Source organism: Oryx dammah, unplaced genomic scaffold (genome assembly GCF_014754425.2).
Source record: "Oryx dammah isolate SB20612 unplaced genomic scaffold, SCBI_Odam_1.1 HiC_scaffold_3, whole genome shotgun sequence".
NCBI lineage: Eukaryota > Metazoa > Chordata > Mammalia > Artiodactyla > Bovidae > Oryx > Oryx dammah.
The window spans coordinates 59163520-59184064 of NW_024070187.1; the positions used below are offsets into that span (position 1 = coordinate 59163520).

Consider the following 20545-nt stretch of genomic DNA (forward strand, 5'->3'; position numbering starts at 1 on the left):
TGAAGTTTCAGATTTGCTGGGATCAACGAATGCTCTCAGAGTAAAAGCAGATTCTGTATTCTGATCACTTTTATCGGTTCTTGCATTAGCTTTAGCTTTCATCTTTTGATTCTTGTCCATTTTGAAGCATCCAGTTACTGTTTTCATATTTTTCCAGAAATTTTGTTTTCCTATGAGAACACTGATCTGAAAAACCTTGCCCAACATTACAGGAAATGAAAAGTCACCCACACCCACCCAAACTCTTTAAGAAGGAAATAGAACCAGAGGAAACCAAACAGAGTCTATGAAAAGCAGCAGGTCCTTCCAAGTGTGTTGTGTGGCACTGTGTAGAGCAGAAAGGTGAGAAGTGAGGGGACCACAGACCACAAAGCAAGTGTATGGAATTGTGGTGAGGGCAGATGAGAGGCTCCTAGAAGCCTCTGGGTGCAAGAGAATTTTAAATAGTGAGGATTATTGATTTATCTATACTTTTAAAAAATAGTGACAAATTTAAATGAGCTACTATAGACCCCCTTAAATGGTTGGGAGAACAAAGAGACAATTTCTATTTTGGCTGACTTCTTTGAAACAATATCATTCTATGATTGTGCTACAGAAATCACTGCTTTATCAACCTTACATATATTTGTTTACTACAGCTGATTAAGAGAGTGAAAATGAAGGGCGAACACAGAAAGGAGGGAGAGAGGAGTAGCGGTACCAAGAGCAAGGCTGTGAAGACACTTATTGTATCAGTAGAATTAGTACCTGTTTCATGTGAGAGAGAGAGGTTGAATGAAGCATTACCTCTGTCCTGTTGAAGCTCATTGTCCAGTGACAGGCGAGAAGAATATATCATCAAATAATTTGAATACAATCTAGATCTAATCAATTTTTATTGAGCATCAGCTAAGTGCCACATGATTTCTAAGAAAGAAAAAAAGCAACCCCTGACATCCAACAATTGACCTTAAACTTACAGCTAGACTTGGGTGTGCTCAGAAGCTGGCCTGGAGCTCATTGCTAGGTCAAGTTATTCTCCTTTGGACATATACCACTTCACAAAACACCCAAATCAGTCAAGGTTGCTCTGGGACCACAAGCAAGTGAGACAAAACAAGACAACTTCTTAATTTTGTCTAAGCATGGACAAAAACAAAGTCACTCTACAACCCATAAAATACCAAATAGCTGTTTTCCCAGCTCATAGGACTCAGTACTGCTTCTTTACCATAAAAATTTAGCCTCACTCTACCCTCCCTTATGGGTCTTCCCTGGTGGCTCAGATGATAAAGAATCCACCAGCAACGTGGGAGACCTGGATTTTATCCCTGGGTTGGGAAGATCCCCTGGAGGAGGGCATGGCAACCCACTCCAGTATTATGCCTGGAGAATCCTCATGGACAAAGGAGCCTGGCAGGCAGGCCACAGTCCATGGGTTGGCAGGAGCTGGACATGACTGAGCGACTAAGCACACAGCACACACCCTCCCTTATAAATAAATTTCAAGTTATCCAGTCATTAATTGTCCCTGCATTCTAACAGCACTCAATCTAGAGGAAACCCTGTTTCATCAGATCCTCCCACAAATCGTCCAGCCACAGCCCAAATCCTATAATAGGTCCTTTCCTCCTACTGAGGGGCCGCCCTCCACCCATGGCGTGCATTCTGCCTTACTGCAATGAGTGATAAAGCCAACTTGCCCAACTGCAGGTGTGTTCCTAGCTTTGGCTGGAGGGCATCACCATTTCAAATATACTATTTAATGTAATGTTCAAAACAAGAGCATAAGCCTGAATTTACAGATGACCTTAAGACTCCTAAAGGTCAATTTAATTCAGAACTACAAACAGAATGAGACAAAATAGGAATTTGAATATGGGCTGTCTGAATGCCTGTCACTATCTCAAATGACTGAAGACAAGATAGTGAGGGAAAAAAGTGTCCAAAACAGACAAAAGACTTTTTCCCCTCACCCTCTTTAACTATTTTCATGAAGCGATATCTCCCTCTTGCGATATTTTATAACATGGGTTTTTAATAATTTGAATTTTGCAACTATAGGCAATTATTTGTATGCTACCAAGATGTAAGAGAATACATTTTCTAGATATTTGCCCCATAGGCAAAGTAAAATTGAGCCATTCAATTAAAAACTATAGTTTATGAAGAAAGAAATGTCTTTTATAGTCACCTACAATACTTTTTTTCCCCTTGAGAGACAACCCTATTGCCTTATTTTACTTTAAAATAAATGACCTTTCTTAAGATGATAAGGATCACATAAGATATATTAGTTGTCTCTATGTCAAAGACAGGAGTGAGAGAGACTTTTTACTGCATATTCTCTTGTATTTTTTTAAAAAAAATTAAAACCATGTGAATAAATTACCAATTAAACACAAATTAAAATGTTAAAGGTAAAAAATAAAATATACATGTATACCTTTTACTTTTTAAAAGATAAGTGGAATCTGCAACTGAGGTACTACAGAAAATAAGATTAATTCTCTTTTGGTTTTCCATTTTTCAGCTGTAATTGACCCAGATTCCTTTTCTGAAAAATTTAAAAAATTTTAAGCCACATCATGCCACATTTTAGTTCTCCAACCACGGATTGAACCCATGTCCCCGCACTGGGAGTGTGGAGTCTTAACCACTAGACAACCAGAGAAGTCCCCTAGATTCCTTTAAATATGAGACTGTAGCAGCAGGAAAGAAATATACAGACTAGGAAAAACTCAAGTGAAAAATAACAGAGACAGATAAAAATACAACAGAGGAAGACAAACACATCATGCTGGAGCATGTGAAGATAGCAATGAATACATTGGCTCAGACAGTAAAGCATCTGCCTGCAATGCAGGAGATCCAGGTTTGATCCCTGGGTCAGAAAGATCCCCTGGAGAAGGGAACGGCAACCCACTCCAGTATTCTTGACTGGAGAATTCCATGGACAGAGGAGCTTGTTGGGCTATAGTCCATGGGGTTGCAAACAGTCAGACACGACTGAGCAGCTAACACACACAAACACAGATTCCTAAATAAGCATACTATCTGGATTTCAAGACAACCTCTTCTGAATCACTTAAAAGAGTATAATTATAAACTTAAAACAAAGTAGTGTTGGAATATGAAGCAAGTACTGCCATGACATAGTTATGCTAAAATAATTATTTGTAGTTTATCTGAAATTCAAATTTAACTGAAGTGAAAGAAAGTAAAATTCACTCAGTAAAAGAAAGTAGAAGTTCGACTCTTTGCGACCCCATGGACTATACAGTCCATGGAATTCTCAAATTTAACTGAGCATTTTGTAAATTATCTGGCAACTCTATTCTTTAAAAGAATACATTTGAATCAGTTCTGATGAGATGGATGAAACTGGAGCCGATTATACAGAGTGAAGTAAGCCAGAAAGAAAAACACCAGTACAGTATACTAACACATATATATGGAATTTAGAAAGACGGCAATGATGACCCTGTATGCAGGACAGCAAAAAAGACACAGATGTGTATAGCGGACTTTTGGACTCAGTGGGAGAGGGAGAGGGTGAGATGATTTGGGAGAATGGCATTGAAACATGTATAATATCATGTAAGAATCGAATTGCCAGTCTATGTCGGATGCAGGATATGGCACGCTTGGGGCTGGTACGTGGGGATGACCCAGAGAGATGTTGTGGGGAGGGGGGTTCATGTTTGGGAACGCATGTACACCCGTGGTGGATTCATGTCAATGTATGCCAAAACCAATACAGAATTGTAAAGTAAAAAAAATAAATTAAAAAAAAAAAAAAATCAGACAGCTCATCAGTTTACCAGCAGATGGCTCCCTAAATCTAGTTTAAAATAGTACACTCACCCCCTAGTGAGGAGTCACTGTTTCAGGGTTTTTGTTGTTATGAGTGTTTACTCGTTTGATTAGTCTGTTGTGGGTGGGTTAATTTGTTGAGGGGTGGGGAGATGGGAATTTTTACTTAGTTATATGAAAACATAAAATATCCCTTCCAGCCATTTCATATGATTCTTCATAATCCTTAACTTTAGAATTAAAGTGAAAAAAATCATTTATAATATTTTTCTTTTATATTTGTTCAAGCATTTAAATGCTAAGGCGACATATATAATTTCAGTGTAAAGTGACTCTGACATTTCACAAAGGAATTTCATACCAATTAAATTATGTATCCTGAGCTTTAAGGCAAAGATCTCCATGAAAACTACACTTTTACCTCTTTCATGCAGTCTGATTTGCTAGAATATTCTAGCATTGAGTCTCTCTGGATTCCTCCATGGTTCAGTGGTAAAGAATCCACCTGCAGTGCAGGAGATGTGGATTCAATCTCTGCATCAGGAAGATCCCTTGGAGAAGAAAATGGCAACACACTCCAGTATTCTTGCCTGGAAAATCCCATGGATAGAGGAACCCATGGATAAAGAAAGCTGAGCGCCAAAGAATTGATGCTTTTGAACTGTGGTGTTGAAGAAGACTCTTGAGAGTTCCTTGGACTGCAAGGAAGATCCAACCAGTCCATCCTAAAGGAAGTCAGTCCTGAATATTCATTGGAAGGACTGATGCTGAAGCTGAAACTCCAATACTTTGGCCACCTGATGTGAAGAACAGACTCATTGGTAAAGATCCTAATGCTGGGAAAGACTGAAGGCAGGAGGAGAAGAGGGTGACCGAGGATAAGGTGATTGGATGGCATCACCGGCGCGATGAACATGAGTTTGAGCAGGCTCTGGGAGTTGGTGACGGACAGGGAAGCCTGGTGTGCTGCAGTCCACGGAGTCACAGAGTCATACATGACTGAGCAACTGAACTGAACTGACCTGAGAGGAGCCTGGTGGGCCACAGTCCATGGAATTGCACTGAGGCATGAGCTCTGTTTTTTCAATTTATTTATACTTTAAAAAATTGAAGTATAGTTGATATATGTTACATGTGTACAATGTAGTGATTCACAATTTTAAAAAGTTGTATTCCACTTAATGAAAATTGCTCAGCCGTGTTCAACTTGCAATCCCATGGACTATACAGTTAATGGAATTTTTCAGGCCAGAATATGAGAGTGGATAGCCTTTCCTTTCTCCAGGGGATCTTCCCAACCCAGGGATCGAACTCAGGTCTCCCTCATTGCAGGCAGATTCCTTACCAGCTGAGCCACAGGGAAAGCTCAGGAATACTGGAGTGGGTAGCCTATCCCTTCTCCAATGGATCTTCCCAAGCCAGGAATCGAACCAGGGTCTCCTGTATTCCAGGTGGATTCTTTACCAAGTGAGCTATCAGGGAAGTATATTCCATTTATAATTATCATAAAATGTTAACTATATTTTCCATGTTGTGTAATATATCCTTGTAGTTTATTTTATATGTATTTGTTGATACCACTTCACACATGCTGTACTATTACCCAAAATACATATCTAATGCTCCCAATGAAATCACTGATTCAATGGAATTTTTTGACATGCCACAAATTTACTAACATTTTGCAAATGCCAGTGTGTATTGATATATTCAAGTATGTTTTCTAAGAAAAACATGTTATAGAAACAACTGTTATCTTAAAGTCTATTTTGTTTGATAATAGTATAGCCAGTCTCTGATGGCTCTCTTGGTTCTATTTTGCAAGGCTATAGTTTTCCATCCTTTCATTCAATCCATTTGAATCTTTGAATCTAAACATGTCTTTGGCAGCCAGCTTATAGTTGGACTTTTAAATCCATTTTACTAACCCCTTTACATTTAATGTAAATACAGATTAGACAGAATTTATATCAACCATTTTTCTATTTGTTTTCTATATGTTGTATATCTTCATTTTTTTATCCTTCCATTTCTGCATTTTTTGTCAAAATAAACTTTTAAATGGATATTTTAAATATATATTAGGTAAATATTAAAATAGATATTTAAATATCTTTCCCCTATAAACTGCCAATCTTTTCAGGCTCATTAAATCCTTCCCCACTCACTTTTTTCTTAGTAAATAAACCACAGACTTGAGCATGCAAGCGTTCCAAGTTGCTTCAGTCATGTCCAACTCTTTGTGACCCCATGGGCTGCAGCCCACCAGGCTCTTCTGGCCATGGGATTCTCCAGGCAAGAATACTACAGTGAGTTGCATGCCCTCCTCCAGGGGATCTTCCCAACCTAGATACTGAACCTGTCTCCTGCAGGCGGATTCTTTACCGCTTAGCCACCAGGGAAGCTTGATTTGAACATGTCAAAGAACAAATAGAAAGAATGAAGAGATTTGCCTAGGATTACACAACTAAATGGCAACTCACTCCAGAATTTTTGCCTGGAAAATCCCATGGACAGAGGAGTCTAGAGGGTTACAGTCCCATAGGGTTGCAAAGAGTTGGACATGACTGAGTGACTGAACACACACACACATTAAGACTAAAAATCAGGTCTTCTGACTCTGGTTTCAAAGTCCCACTACAACTGTGCCATTCAGTTCAGTTCAGTTCAGTTCAGTTCAGTTCAGTTCAGTTCAGTCGCTCAGTCATGTCCGACTCTTTGTGACCCCATGAATCGCAGCACGCCAGGCCTCCCTGTTCATCACCAACTCCTGGAGTTCACTCAGACTCATGCCCATTGAGTCGGTGATGCCATCCAGCCATCTCATCCTCTGTTGTCCCCTTCTCCTCCTGCCCTCAATCCCTCCCAGCATCAGGGTCTTTTCCAATGAGTCAACTCTTCGCATGAGGTGGCCAAAGTATTGGAGTTTCAGCATCAGCATCAGTCCTTCCAATAGAACACCCAGGACTGATCTCCTTTAGGATGGACTGGTTGGATCTCCTTGCATTCCAACAGACTCTCAAGAGTGTTCTCCAACACCACAGTTCAAAAGCATCAATTCTTCAGCACTCAGCTTTCTTCACAGTGCAACTCTCACATCCATACATGACCACTGGAAAAACCATAGCCTTGACTAGATGGACCTTTGTTGGCAAAGGAATATCTTTGCTTTTGAATATGCTATCTAGGTTGGTCATAACTTTCCTTCCAAGGAGTAAGCGTCTTTTAATTTCTTGGCTGCAGTCACCATCTGCAGTGATTTTGGAGCCCCAAAAAAATAAAGTCTGACACTGTTTCCACTGTGCCATTGGATCCTTCTAATTTTTTTTTGATCAATTTAAAATTTCTTGCATTTTCTTCCTCTTATTTCAGACAGCATTGTTTCTCTAATTCTTGAACTCAAATCTCTTAACATGGTATTTCCTCAAGTATGGGAAATGATTTGAAGTGGTATGCCAACCTAGTGTTGAAAAACAAACACACAATGAGAAAGTTGCTTTATCCAATTCTCTTTTATTCCCTCTGTCAAGGAGAAAAATGTCATTTATACTGGTATTTAACACCTTGCTAACATTGCCCATCCTCCTTTTTCTCCTCTTTCTTTCTATTAAGGCATATAGGCTTATTTGCTCTGTGGCATGTGGGATCCTCCTGGATCAGAGATTGAACCCCTGCCTCCTGCATTGGCAGGAAGATTCTTTACCACTGAGAAGCCCACCCATTTTCCTTTTTAACCAAGAACAGTCAACCTCAAGCCTGGAGCTTTGGTACAACCATTTCTAACTAGAATTTAATAGTGTTATTTTGCTTTCGTTGTGGTTATTTTCATTTATGGCAAATGATTATGATTTTCCATGTACAAGTTTTCTATTTAAGAAAAGCCATGATTCTGAGTTAAAATAAAATACTGAGTAAGTAATATAAATGGTAGTATATGAATATGTAAAAATAATTCATGAATGTGGTGTTTGAATGACTAACTCTGGGAGACTACTGTATGGCTGAAATTTATTACAATGGTTGTCTGCTGTAACCCTTGATTCTCTTAGGCCACAAGAACAATCAAGGGCTAGGGTTACAAGTCTCCCGAATCTTCTTTTCCTCTTGCGTCTTAGGTAACAAACTCCTCCTTAGTTGCTGTTGTCATTTTTGGTTTCTAAATCTCAAAGTTATTCCTAATGGCATTTTTGCTCAATTGGACTTTTGTTCTTTTTCACTTGCCTACCCTTCAATAATCTTTGCTCCATCTCAGTCTTCTGCTGCTTCCAAATTAATGAAGATATTCCCCGGCTCGGCAAACGGTTATGGCTCTTCTGGTTAATCTTTGACTGTCTTGTAGTAAAGAACCCATGATCATATTTTGATTTTCCCAAAGGGATCTTTGCATTTCCTTTTCAAGTTGCTTGAAACAAGTTTCCATAAGGACTAGGATAGGAAACACTTGAATAATGCAAAGTATTCCTTCACGTCAACACTCACACACCATCAGAAGATTGATGCTCTTTACCTCAAAGTGAGTTTCCTGCCTTCTTGGGTTATCTATCCCTCGTCCCTCCTCTGGAATGGGCTATTTCAGTATCTATCAGCTCTAAAGTTCAGAGTTGGGAAAAGCTTAGGTCCAGGCTGGAACATTAGATAGCTGTGTCAAATAAAAAAGATTAAGGGAAAAAAATTATTGTACACAAAAAAAATCAGTAGTACTATTTCTCAGTAGCCATAATGATAAATTATGCTGTGATGTTTAAGAACATAAGTTAAAATTCTTTGTTTCATACACTTTTTACATTTCTATAACAAGTTGCAGTGAAACTGAGCACAACTTTTTATGCCCAGATCAAACTGAAGCAAGTGAGCAAATGTGTTTTTGTTTTGTTTTGTTTTTTAATTTATTTAACTAAAGGATAATTGCTTTACAGTATTGTGTTGATTTCTGCCATACATCAACATGAATCAACCATGGGTATATTATCGTATATTAATGCATATATATGGAATATAGAAAGATGGTACTGATGAACCTATTTGCAGGGCAGCAAAGGAAATGCAGACATAGAGCAAATGTTTTTTGAATACCTACTTGACTAACATACAGGAGCTACTCTGATTCAAATACAAGGAATGTTAATTTACAAATATTTAATATACTCTACCCCCTGGGGAAAGAAAATTACTCCTTTAAGTGCCTTTGCAGAAAGCTCCAGGTAACTAACCTTTAATTTTCTACATCGTCTCTGACTTAATGTTCTGATCATATTACAGAGTGCAATTTAAACAAATACTGTATTTTTTCATACGCGCTTTCACAACAGCTGAATCCACATACCTATCTCTCCGGTTACTTTTTAGAGTGCTCACTGAGATTTGATATGCTTCCCTCTAGTCCTCCCCTCCAATACTTTAAGTCCACAATGAGCCCATAAACCAGGAAAGGTAAGGAGTCAGGGTTAGAGTAAATAGTAACCACGAATTCACTAACCCACAACTGTTGGCCTAAGCTTTACTTTGGGGATAAAGACTCTCATTAAATCTTGTTTTTAATACAGTGAGTTGTTACATTGATATATCATTTAAAAAAACAAACAAAATACCAAACAAGAGCTACTCAAACTATATTTTGAAAAACAACAGTATTTTAAAGTTTATAGCTAGCTTTTTATCTTACATTTTCCACAGATCATACTGTGTACTGTGTGATGCATAATAAAATATACCATGACCCTTAAAGACACCTTCATACTTATAATCTGTGCATGTGAAAGAGTGATATTTTGCTCTTTCTGGGAATAAAAAGATATAATAAAACTTAAAAGACACAATAAAACTATTTTATAGAGTGTGTGTATTGTTCAGGTTGTGCAAGTAAGGATGGCAGAAGTGTATACAATAAAAAATAAATATATACAATAAAAAATAAAGTGTCTCAAAATACAAGTATACATATCCATTAATTTCCTGAGAGTAAGGTCTCCAGTCATTCTATACATTTTTTTTTTAACCTTTAGGACTGAGGAAAGTGTGAGGCACATGGTAAGAATTTAATACATATCTGATAAATGAATGAATGAATGCACATATACATACACAAAGTATTATGGGAACATAAAGTAGGGGAGACTCCACATTGAGAATAATAGGAGTGAGTGAACTGGTGGGTGATGGGGTCAGGGCAAACAAATTTGTAGCAAATTGCTACTAATAGTTCCCCAATATATATTCTCCCCTTCTTAACAACAGAGGGGGAAAGGAGGAACTAACTATTGAGCTACTACTTTCCAGACAATCTTGACATACATCATTCCATTAAATACAAACCTCCTCAAAGGCAGCATTATTATTCAGTCCGCCTTATAGGTCTAGAAACGGAAGCTGAGGGATGTAAGGACTTGCCTAAGGTTACACAGATAATAAACCAAATGCCAAAGTCTAGCCCTTCCTGTTTAACACACAGAGGAAGAACCAGCGAGTACAATTTAGAATCTCTTGAGCGACCATACTGATCTTGCTACTGCTGCTGGTGCTGCTAAGTTGCTTCAGTTGTGTCTGATTCTGTGCGACCCCGTAGATGGCAGCCCACCAGGCTCCCCCGTCCCTGGGATTCTCCAGGCAAGAACACTGGAGTGGGTTGCCATTTCCTTCTCCAATGCATGAAAGTGAAAAGTGAAAGTGAAGTCGCTCAGTCGTATCTGACTCTTAGCGGCCCCATGGACTGCAGCCTACCAGGCTCCTCCATTCATGGGATTTTCCAGGCAAGAGTACTAGAGTGGGGTGCCATTGCCTTCTCTGATACTGATCTTAGTTACCTAAATTATGTTTCTTTTCCAGATTGGACCACTTCTACAAAGAAGATGAACAAAATTTGAGATTCCCAACCAGCAGCAAATAAAGTATTTACTCAAGTATATTTACCATACTTCTTGCTGAATTTGGGGCTTGCACTTGCAAGATTTTCCTGTGACTTTAATCTCAGTCCAAAATGAAGAACTTCATTCAACTTGTAGGCTTTGGTTTTTGCTTCATATAGAAAATGGAGACCAAGTATCTAGCAGATATTTCTTTAAGTAGATATTAGCATCTATTTTATTTTCAATAAAATAAAATCTTATTTTTAAAATGATTTCATAATTTTTTTCACTTAAAACTTGAAACGTAATTTGTCAAGTTGCACAATCCAATGCCCATTTCAAAACCTAGGACTTTTCTAAACCAGACAAGAAATGTTAAGTACATACATGTTATTCATCACATGATCTTTATATATTCATATTTGCATTTGTTCACTGAATCGTACTGTAAGAAAAATTTGAGAGCTATTGAAGCTCTCAAAAATTAGACCTATTGAAGTCTGTTGGAGAAGTTTCAAAGCAGCAACACAAATGGTATACAGTAGAGGAAAAAAGCAACCTTTTCTTTTTCTCCAGTTTTAGAACATGCACTTTGGAGACAGGTTAACAGGCAATCAATGAAGAGCTTAAGAAGCATATAAACTTAAATCTCAAGTCAGTTGGGTTTTATTCTAGAAATTAAAGTATTTTTCCGCTACCTTTAATACTTGAGTACAACTGTTTTTTTTTTTTTTTTTTTGATGAGTTAGGATTCAGACTTCTCTCCAGGACACTCAAAAATTAAAGTAGGCATATTAAAACCCTTTGGGGGAAGTTTATATATATCCCCAGAGCCTATTCTATACTTTGAGGGGTGTGAATTTGCTTGTTTGTAGGCCTATTTCAGCAACATCTTTCTTTGCAGGCAGCTCCTGGGAAGGAGGCTGGCAAAGATCTTTACACAGCTTGCCCTGGAAGGCTTCACCCGTGGCTCAACGGGTAAAGAATCTGCTTGCAGTTTAGGAGAACGGAAGACGGGGCAGAGGTTCCATCCCTGGATTGGGAAGATCCTCTGGACAAGGAAATGGCAACTCACTCCAGTACAGTATTCTAGCCTGGAAAATTCCATGGACAGAGGAGCCTGGAGGACTACAGTCCATGGGGTCACAAAGAGTCCACCACGACTAAGCGCAGCACAGTCAGTCCTGGAAGGGTCCATCTAATGTGCTATCTGTGGTATCTATTGTTCTAAAAAGCGTGGAAATACAGTCGACTCTTCTTTTTACCTTTTTTTTTTTTCTTCAATAGTTCTACACTGAGCTGTTTTAACATTTCCTGCGTGCCCACTAATCCGCTAAACTAGGTGTTATCAGCAATACAAAATTCTTGCTTTCAAGGAGATCACAGGGGACAAGTTGAAGAAGGGTCACTTGTGACTCTGGGGAAGTCGAGGATCTTCAGGACTGCGCAGTCCAATTATGCAGGGGCCTTCAACGTGAGGCGGGGCCGGCACAGGTGTCGGGGTGAGAGAGGAGGAGCAACTCAAGAAAAAAAGGAAGCGCTGGCCAAATCCCGCGGGAACTGCCCTCAGGCAACGTTCCCACCCCCCTCGTCGCACCCTTGGTTGCCACGGAGACCCGGGTCCTGGGCCGGCTGACTGCGGCAGACGGGGGAGGCCTACCTTTCCGCGGCCGGAGCCGGCGGGCCCACCAGCCTCGTGCTCTACCCGGCTCAGCTGCCGCATCCGTGAAGACGACCGTGCTGGCGGGCGAAGCCCTGAGGCGCATCCTCCCTCAGGAACCCGAGCTAAGCGAGAGCCGGGGGTCGCGACCCCCCTGCCCCGACCCCGGCGGGTGGGAGAAGCTCATTTGAACCAAACTGCCTGCGCGGACCACCGCGGCAGCCCTGCAGTCCCGGGGCCCCCGAGGGCACTGTGTAAGATTCCAGCCACCGGGGCCCGAAGTGCTGCGGCTGCCGCGTCTCTGTTCCCAAAGCCCCGGGGAACATCCGCCCTCTGGGGTAAGGGAGGACTCGCGGGAGCCAGTGAAAGGAGCGCCGCAGGGGCCGCAGGTGCGGCTCTTGGGGGAGCTCTGCACCCAAAGGGCCTCGGTTAAGGTCTCGTAGCTTCGGAGGCCATTCGGTCTCCACCCCTCTCCCTTTGTGAGGGTGTGGAGGTTTCCCGGCTTGAAGTAAGGGATGCTCGGGGCGGCCAGGGAATGCCACCGCTGGCTCTCTAGGGCCACACGAGGTGGGTCACCAAGTGTGGTCCTGCGGAAACAGTGGTTTAACCAAGATAATCTTTTATTTTCACAGAGACGATGCTTGAACAAGGAAAACCATTTCCCTGAACATCTGAATTGTAATTCAAGCTTGAGTTACCTAGGACAGTCAAGGGGGCAACCATGTTTAACTCCGCAAATGAACTGGAGTTTTTGGAAGAAACAACCGCTGAGATCTCCCAGCTCTCTTCGCTGGCACCGTCAGGTGACCCAGCCTGCGGCGAAAACGGCTCAACTGGTTCACCCGAAAAAACTGGCTATCCGGACTCCGTTTACATTCTGGCAGCGAACATTTTTCAGGGCACTAGACTCGAAAAGTCACCAGAGAAAGCCTTAATAAAGTATGGAAATGAGCCCTTGTCGTCCTCAACCGAATCCGAGGATGAATCCTTTCAGCGTTTGTCCTATGAGTTGGCTTTCAGTGCCCTTAAGTGTGAGTAGTACCAGTTTTGACAGCACTAAAAGGGAATAATGAGAGAATTTGTGAAGTGCATCGAACCTCCTCCTCGCACCCTCACACACATACACCAGGTTTTGTTTTTAGGCTTCTGAATATCTGTGGTCAGTTGCAGATGTCAAGGCTTTAAGGAGAGTTTCCAGTAAAACAGTCTCTTTCATTCAGATATATTTTCCACTGTAGATCTCCCTGTGCTTAGGTGGGTCAAAATTAAGATGATCCTATTCACTGCCATTTTCTTTGTTTACTTTTGGAAGCTTGTAAATTTATTCTTCCAAATTTTTGTAGAAATCCCTTTTAATCTGCCTCTAGGATTTGAGGTGTAATATTTCAAATTTCTTCGATGGTGGGTAATTATCAACTTCTGAGTATGGAGTTGATTCCAGTACAGTACAAAACCAAATATTTTTACTATGAGAGTAGTCAAAGGGCCTGGAGACAGGTTTTAGTACTAGCCATCAACTATAATACAATATAAACTGTAAAGTTTGTATTGATTTGTATACTGACTGAAAAGAAGTTCCAAAGAAGTTTCAGAAATGTTTGGAGTATTACCAGCATGGCTAAAATGATAAAACTTCCTAAAGAGACACCTAGAAAGGGCATTACATGCATCATTTACTTACTGTTAATACTTACTGGGCCTTGCACATCCTTGTTGAGAGGTGGTTAACAATTGTTCAGTTGAATTAAAATGTCCCATTAATTACTCAGCTATAAATGTGTGTTTTTGGTTGTCTACAGACATGATGTAGCTCAGTTCTGAAGCCAGGAATTTGTCATCACAGAGAAAAATTTGTGTAATGTTCAGAGGCATCTCTGAGTTTCATTCCATTTCTTTAGTTTCTGCTTGTGATCTTTTTTTTTAAAAATCTGTCTTAGCCATTTTTCCCTCCTCCAGTTTAAACTTTCAGATTCTATTTCATCCCTTCCCTCCTCTTCTTTTTTAAAACTTAAAGACCAACCAGAGTGTTGGTACTTTAAATCACAAGTCAAATTAACATTTGAAGATCTTCTCCTTGCAACAGTGAGATGCACACTAGGCATCTGTGTCAATTAATTGATATTTAATGTTAATGCCCAAACTCTATTATAGACAATTTTTTCCTGATAGAGTATTGAATCTTACCTTTGTGTGTGCTGTGTGTGCTTAATTGCTCAGTCATGTCCGACTCTTTGTGACCCTGTGGTCTATAGCCCACCAGGCTCCTCTGTCCAAGGGATTTTTCAGGTGAGAATACTGGAGTGGATTGCCTTTATAAATCAGTAATAAAAGCCTGAGATTATTCTTTGTAAAATTAATCCATTGATTAGACAGTCATGTTGTAATGTATATATGGTAGATTATCATTTTCTTTCTTTTAATCTTTATTTCTGTTTTCTGAAAGTATCTTGTGACTGACATTTTTTAATAACCCAGATCCCATTTAGATAAATTATTGTCATTTGTTGTTGTTCAGTCGCTCAGTTGTGTCCGACTCTTTGCGGCCCCATGGACTTCAATATGTCAGGCTTCCCTGTCCTTCACTATCTCCTGGAGTCTGCTCAAACTCATGTCCATTGAGTTGGTGATGCCATCCAACCATCTCATCCTCTGTCGTCCCCTTCTCCTCCTGGCTTCAGTCTTTCCCAGCATCAGGGTCTTTTCCAATGAGTCAGCTCTTCACATCAGGTGGCCAAAATATTGGAGCTTTAACTTCAGCATGAATCCTTCCAGTGAGTATTCAGGACTGATTTCTTTTAGGATTGACTGGTTGGATCTCCTTGCAGTCCAAGGAGCTCTCAAGAGTCTTCTCCAACACCACAGTTCAAAAGCATCAATTCTTCAGCACTCATCCTTCTTTATGGTCCAACTCTCACATCCATATATGACTACTGGAAAAACCATAGTTTTGACTAGATGGACCTTTGTTGGCAAAGTAATGTCTCTGCTTTTTAATATGCTGTCTAGGTTGGTCATAGCTTTTCTTCCAAGGAGCAAGCATCTTTTAATTTCATGGCTGCAGTCACCATCTGCAGTGATTTTTGAGCACAAGAAAAAGCCTGTCACTGTTTCCCCATCTGTTTGCCATGAAGTGATGGGACTGGATGCCATGATTTTGGTTTTTTGAATGTTGAATTTTAAGCCAGCTTTTTCAATCTCTTTCATTGTCAGCAAAGGCCTTTATAAACCTACTTTTCCTTGAAATGTTCATTTTATAAGTTCACATTCCAAGATGAGATGGCTTTGGTTGTTTACTTGGTACAGCTGTTATTTTCTTTTTAATGATAATAATACTTTGCTTTAAATTATCATCTGAATAATTTCCAAATATTCATATGGGATAAAGCTAGAATTCCTAAATGCAGTGGATTTCCAAGGTAATTAAGAGCCTGATATTTTGCTTTAAAATATTGGAGGTTTTTATATATTTCACTTTTGTCTTATGTATTATCAGTGTTCTTTCAATATTTTCACATGTAATATTTTATAAACTCAACATCTGGCTTATATAGCATAGGTTCAGGGAATCATGGTTCAGGAAAGAAAACTCAGGATTTCTTCTCTAAGGTTTTATAGGAGCAGTAAAGCTGAAAAGGTTAATGCACAAACTAAAGAGAGCTTGGGTAATGATCATCTTTTTTATTTTTTATGATTTCCAGTTTTATTATTTGCCCTTTTGTTGATGTCCTTTGTGTAGAAGCTCTTTCAAAGTAGAGAGTGTGTTTTTCTGATTGTTTAAAGGGTTCAGAATAATGATTTTTGAAATGAAAACCCCTATTCTTACTCCGCTAAATAAGATGCAAGGTCAATTTTCTACTAAAGAAGGTAATGAAGAGTAATCTATTCATATTAAGTATGACTTATGTCAGAGAAGTAGAGTATTAGCAGCTAATTTATTTTTCAAAGAATCTCTGGATGTTTCAAGGACTACCAAATATTAAAACAGAAGAAAAACTGGCAAAATGATATCTTAAAAAATAAATTAATGAACAACCCATTAAGAAAAAAATTTGAGGAAGAAGGTATTCCTGAAATTATTGATCATCAGTTCAGTTCAGTTGCTCAGTTGTGTCTAACTCTTTGTGATCCCATGAACCACAGCACACCAGGCCTCTCTGTCCGTCACCAACTCCCGGAGTTTACCCACACTCATGTCCATTGAGTCAGTGATGTCATCCGACCATCTCATCCTCTGTCGTCCCCTTCTCTTGCCCTCAGTCTTTCCCAGGATCAGGGTCTTTTCAAATGAGTCAGCTCGTCGCATCAGGTGGCTAAAGTATTGGAGTTTCAGCTTCAACATCAGTCCTTCCAATGAACACCGAAGACTGATCTCCTTTAGGATGGACAGGTTGGGTCTCCTTGCAGTCCAAGGGACTCTCAAGAGTCTTCTCCAACACCACAGTTCAAAAGCATCAATTCTGCGCTCAGCTTTCTTTATAGTCCAGCTCTTACATCCATACATGATTACTGGAAAAACCATAGCCTTGACTAGATGGACCGTTGTTGACAAAGTAATGTGTCTCTGCTTTAGAATGTGCTATCTAGGTTGGTCATAACTTTCCTTCTAAAGAGTAAGCGTCTTTTAATTTCATGGCTGCAGTCACCATCTGCAGTGATTTTGGAGCCCCCCAAAATAAAGTCTGACACTGTTTCCCCATCTATTTGCCATGAAGTGATGGGACCGGCTGCCATGATCTTCGTTTTCTGAATGTTGATCTTCTTTCTGGCTTAATTCTTTCTCCAACCTCTAAGGAACTGGTTATGTCAGTAATCTGGTTATTTTAGATTCATGTAACCTGTCAGTGAAAAACCTGGCAAATACTTAATGTATAGTTGAGTTATGGCTTTGGGAATCACTAACTGTAGTCATGGATCCCTAAGACCACCCTCAGGTTCAGTGATTCACTAGAAGTACTCACAGAACCCAGCAAAGCTGTTATATTCATAGTTACAGTTTATTACAATGAAAGGATTAAGATTAAGGTCAGCACTGGGAAAATGTACACAGGATAAAGTTCAGAAGAGACCAGGTACAAGCTTTCTATTGTCCTTTCTCAAAGGAGTCTTAGGGACAGTACTTAATTCTCCTAGCAACAATGTTTGACAACATGAATGAAGGTGGTCAATTTCCCTCCTTCCACAGATACAAAAACCCCATGTGCTTATATTTATAATTATTCTTTTTAAAATTGAAGTATAGTTGGTTTACAATATCCTGTTAGTTTCAGGTTATAGCTAAATTAGTTACTTATTTTTTCAGATTATATTCCATTAGAGGCTATTATAAGATATTGAATATAGTTTCCTATGCTATACAATAAATTTTGTAACTTATCTATTTTATTTATAGTAGTTAATCCCTGTTACTCCCATATTCCTGATTTGTCCCTCCTTTCCTTTCTTTCCCCTTTAGTAACCATAAGTTTGTTTTCTATGTTTCTGATTCTGTTTCAGTTTTGTATATAGATTCATTTGCATTATTTTTAAATTCTACATATAAGTGATAGCTTATATGGCCTCTCTATCTGACTTCACTAAGTATAGTGTTCTATAGTTCCATCCATGTTGGTGCAAATGGCAGTAACATTCATTCTTTTTTATGACAGTAATATTCTGTTGTGTGTATATATATATATATATATATATATATTCCACATCTTAAGTCAATCATCTATTGATGGGCACTTGGGTTCTTTCCATGTCTTGGCTGTTGTAAATAGTGCTGCTGTGAACATTGAAGTGTGTGTATTTTTTTTTTACGTTAAAAACTTTTATTTATTTGTTTGATTGAGCTGGGTATTAGTTTTGGCATGTGGGATCTTTGATCTTTGTTGCGGCATGTCAACTCTTAGTTGTGACATGTGGGATCTAGTTCCCCGACCAGGGATCAAACCCAGGCCCCCTGTATTGGGAGCACAGAGTCTTAGCAGAGAGGTCCCTGGAATGCATGTATCATTTTGAATTAGAGTTTTTGCCCTTTCTGGATATATACCCAGGAGTGGGATTACTGATGATATGAATTTTTTTTTTTTAAGAAGCCTCCATATGATTTTCAATAGTGGCTACAACAATTTGCATTCCCACCAATAGTGTACAAGGGTTCCCTTTTCTCCACACCCTCTCCAGCATTTGTTATGTGTAGATTTTTTGATGATAGTCATTCTGACTGATGTGAGGTGATATCTCATTGTGGTTTTGATTTGCATTTCTGTAATGATTAGTGAAGTTGAACATCTTTTCGTGTGCCTGTTGGCCATCTGTATATCTTCTTTGGAGAAATGTCTATTTAGGTCTTCGGCCCTGTTTTGATTGGGTTGTTTGTTTTTTTGCTACCTGTTGTATGAGCTCTTTGTATATTTTGAATATGAAGCCCTTGCTGGTCACATTTTTTACAAATCTTTTCTCCCATTCCATAGGTTGTGTTTTTGTTTGGTGAATGGTTTCCTTTGCTGTACAAAAGCTTTTGACCAATTAGGTCTCGTTTCTTTTTTTTTGGCCTGGGGAGATTGACCTAAGAAAATATTGCTACGATTTATGTCCAAAAATGTTTTGTTTTAGTTCTATTTTAGGACTTTTATGGTATCATGTGTGGTATTTAGGTCTTTAAGCCATTTTGAATTTATTTTTATGGATGGTGCTGTAATTTTATTGATAGAAATAGCTGTCCAGTTTTTCTAACACTGCTTGCTGAAGAGGCTGTCTTTTCTCCATTGTATATTCTTGCCTTTGTCAGCTTAGACGAACTGACAATAGGTATGTGGGTTTATTTCTGGATTGTCTATTCCATTCCACTTATCTTTATGTCTGTTTTTGTGCTAATACTATGCTACTTTGGTTACTGTGGTTTTGTAGTATAGTCTGAAATCTGGTAGGGTTATACCTTCAGCTTTGTTCTTTTTCCTTAGGATTGCTTTGGCAGTTCTGGGCCTTTTGTGGTTCCATATACATTTTAGGATTATTTGTTCTAGTTCTTAAAAAATGTCATGGGTATTTTGATAGGGATTGCATTAAATCTGTGCAGTGCTTTAGGTAGACTGACCACTTACTTTAGCAATACTAATTCTTCCAATCCAAGAGCATGGACTATCATTCCATGTCTTTGAATTATCTTCAGTTTCCTTTATCAGTGTTTGTTATTTTCAATGTATAGGTCTTTCACCTCCTTGTTTAAGTTTATTCCTGGCTGTTTTTAATACAATAAATGAGATAACTTTTTAAAAAAACTTTCTTTTTCATCGTGTAAAGAACTACAATAGATTTATATATTTGGCTACCTTGCTGAATTCATTTATTAACTGTAATAGCGTTTGTGTGAAGACTTTAGGGTTCTCCATGTAGAATATCATATTATATCCAAATAGTGACAGTTTTACTGCTTCCCTTCCAATTTGAATACATTTTGATTTGTTTATTTGGCTGTGTTGGGTCTTTGTTGCTGCATGCGGGATCTTCATTGCATCATGGGGAACTTTTGTGTGGCACACAGACTCTCTAGTTGTGGCTCAAAACCTTAGTTGCTCCATGGCATGTGGGATCTTAGTTCCCTGACCAAGGATTGAACCCACGCTCCCTGCACTAGAAGCAGATTCTCAACAACTGGACCATCAGGGAAATCTTGATTTCATTGTTGAACTCATTGGGTTTTTAGTAGCATGTTGTTTAGTTTCCATATGTTCATTTTTTTCCAATTTTTCTTCCTGTGATTGATTTCTGGTTTCATAGAATTTTGGTCATAAAAGCTGCTTGAAATAGTTTCTACCCTTTTAAATTCATTGAGTCTTGTTTTATGACTTAGTCTGTGATCTATTCTAGATAATGTTCCATGTGTCCTTGAAAAGAATCTGTCTGCTGGTTTTTTGGATATAGTGTTTTGTAGATATCAGTTAAGTTCAAATGATTGTGTCATTTAGAACTTCTGTTGCCTTACAGAGTTTTTTCTCTGAATAATCTGTCTATTGATGCCAGTAGGGTGTTAAGGTCCTTTATTATTGTATTATCGTCATGGAGTGTTAAGGTCTATTATTATTGTATTATTGTTAGTTTCTCCCTTTATGTCTGTTAGTATTTCTTTTTAATGTATATTTAGGTGCTTCTCTATTGGAGGCATTTATGTTAACAAGCATGTTATCTTCTTGCATTGATCCCTTTATCATTATATAATGCCCTTCTTTGCTTTTCTTTATGGGCTTTGTTTTAAAATCTATTT

The 20545-nt window shown here is 38.9% G+C and overlaps 1 protein-coding gene across 2 annotated transcripts in view; it reads left to right on the forward strand.

Moving 5' to 3' along the window:
- The first annotated feature begins 12241 nt into the window (after window positions 1-12241).
- NSUN7 (NOP2/Sun RNA methyltransferase family member 7) overlaps window positions 12242-20545 on the forward strand; it is a 47272-nt gene continuing 38968 nt past the window's right edge. The window contains exons 1-2 of one of the 2 annotated variants that reach the window (XM_040238107.1): window positions 12242-12638; window positions 12933-13331. In XM_040238107.1, coding sequence (XP_040094041.1) covers window positions 13022-13331 — 310 coding nt within the window. In that variant the 5' untranslated portion in view covers window positions 12242-12638; window positions 12933-13021. The remainder of the gene's footprint in view (window positions 12639-12932; window positions 13332-20545) is intronic. The other variant, XM_040238109.1, reaches the window with a different exon arrangement.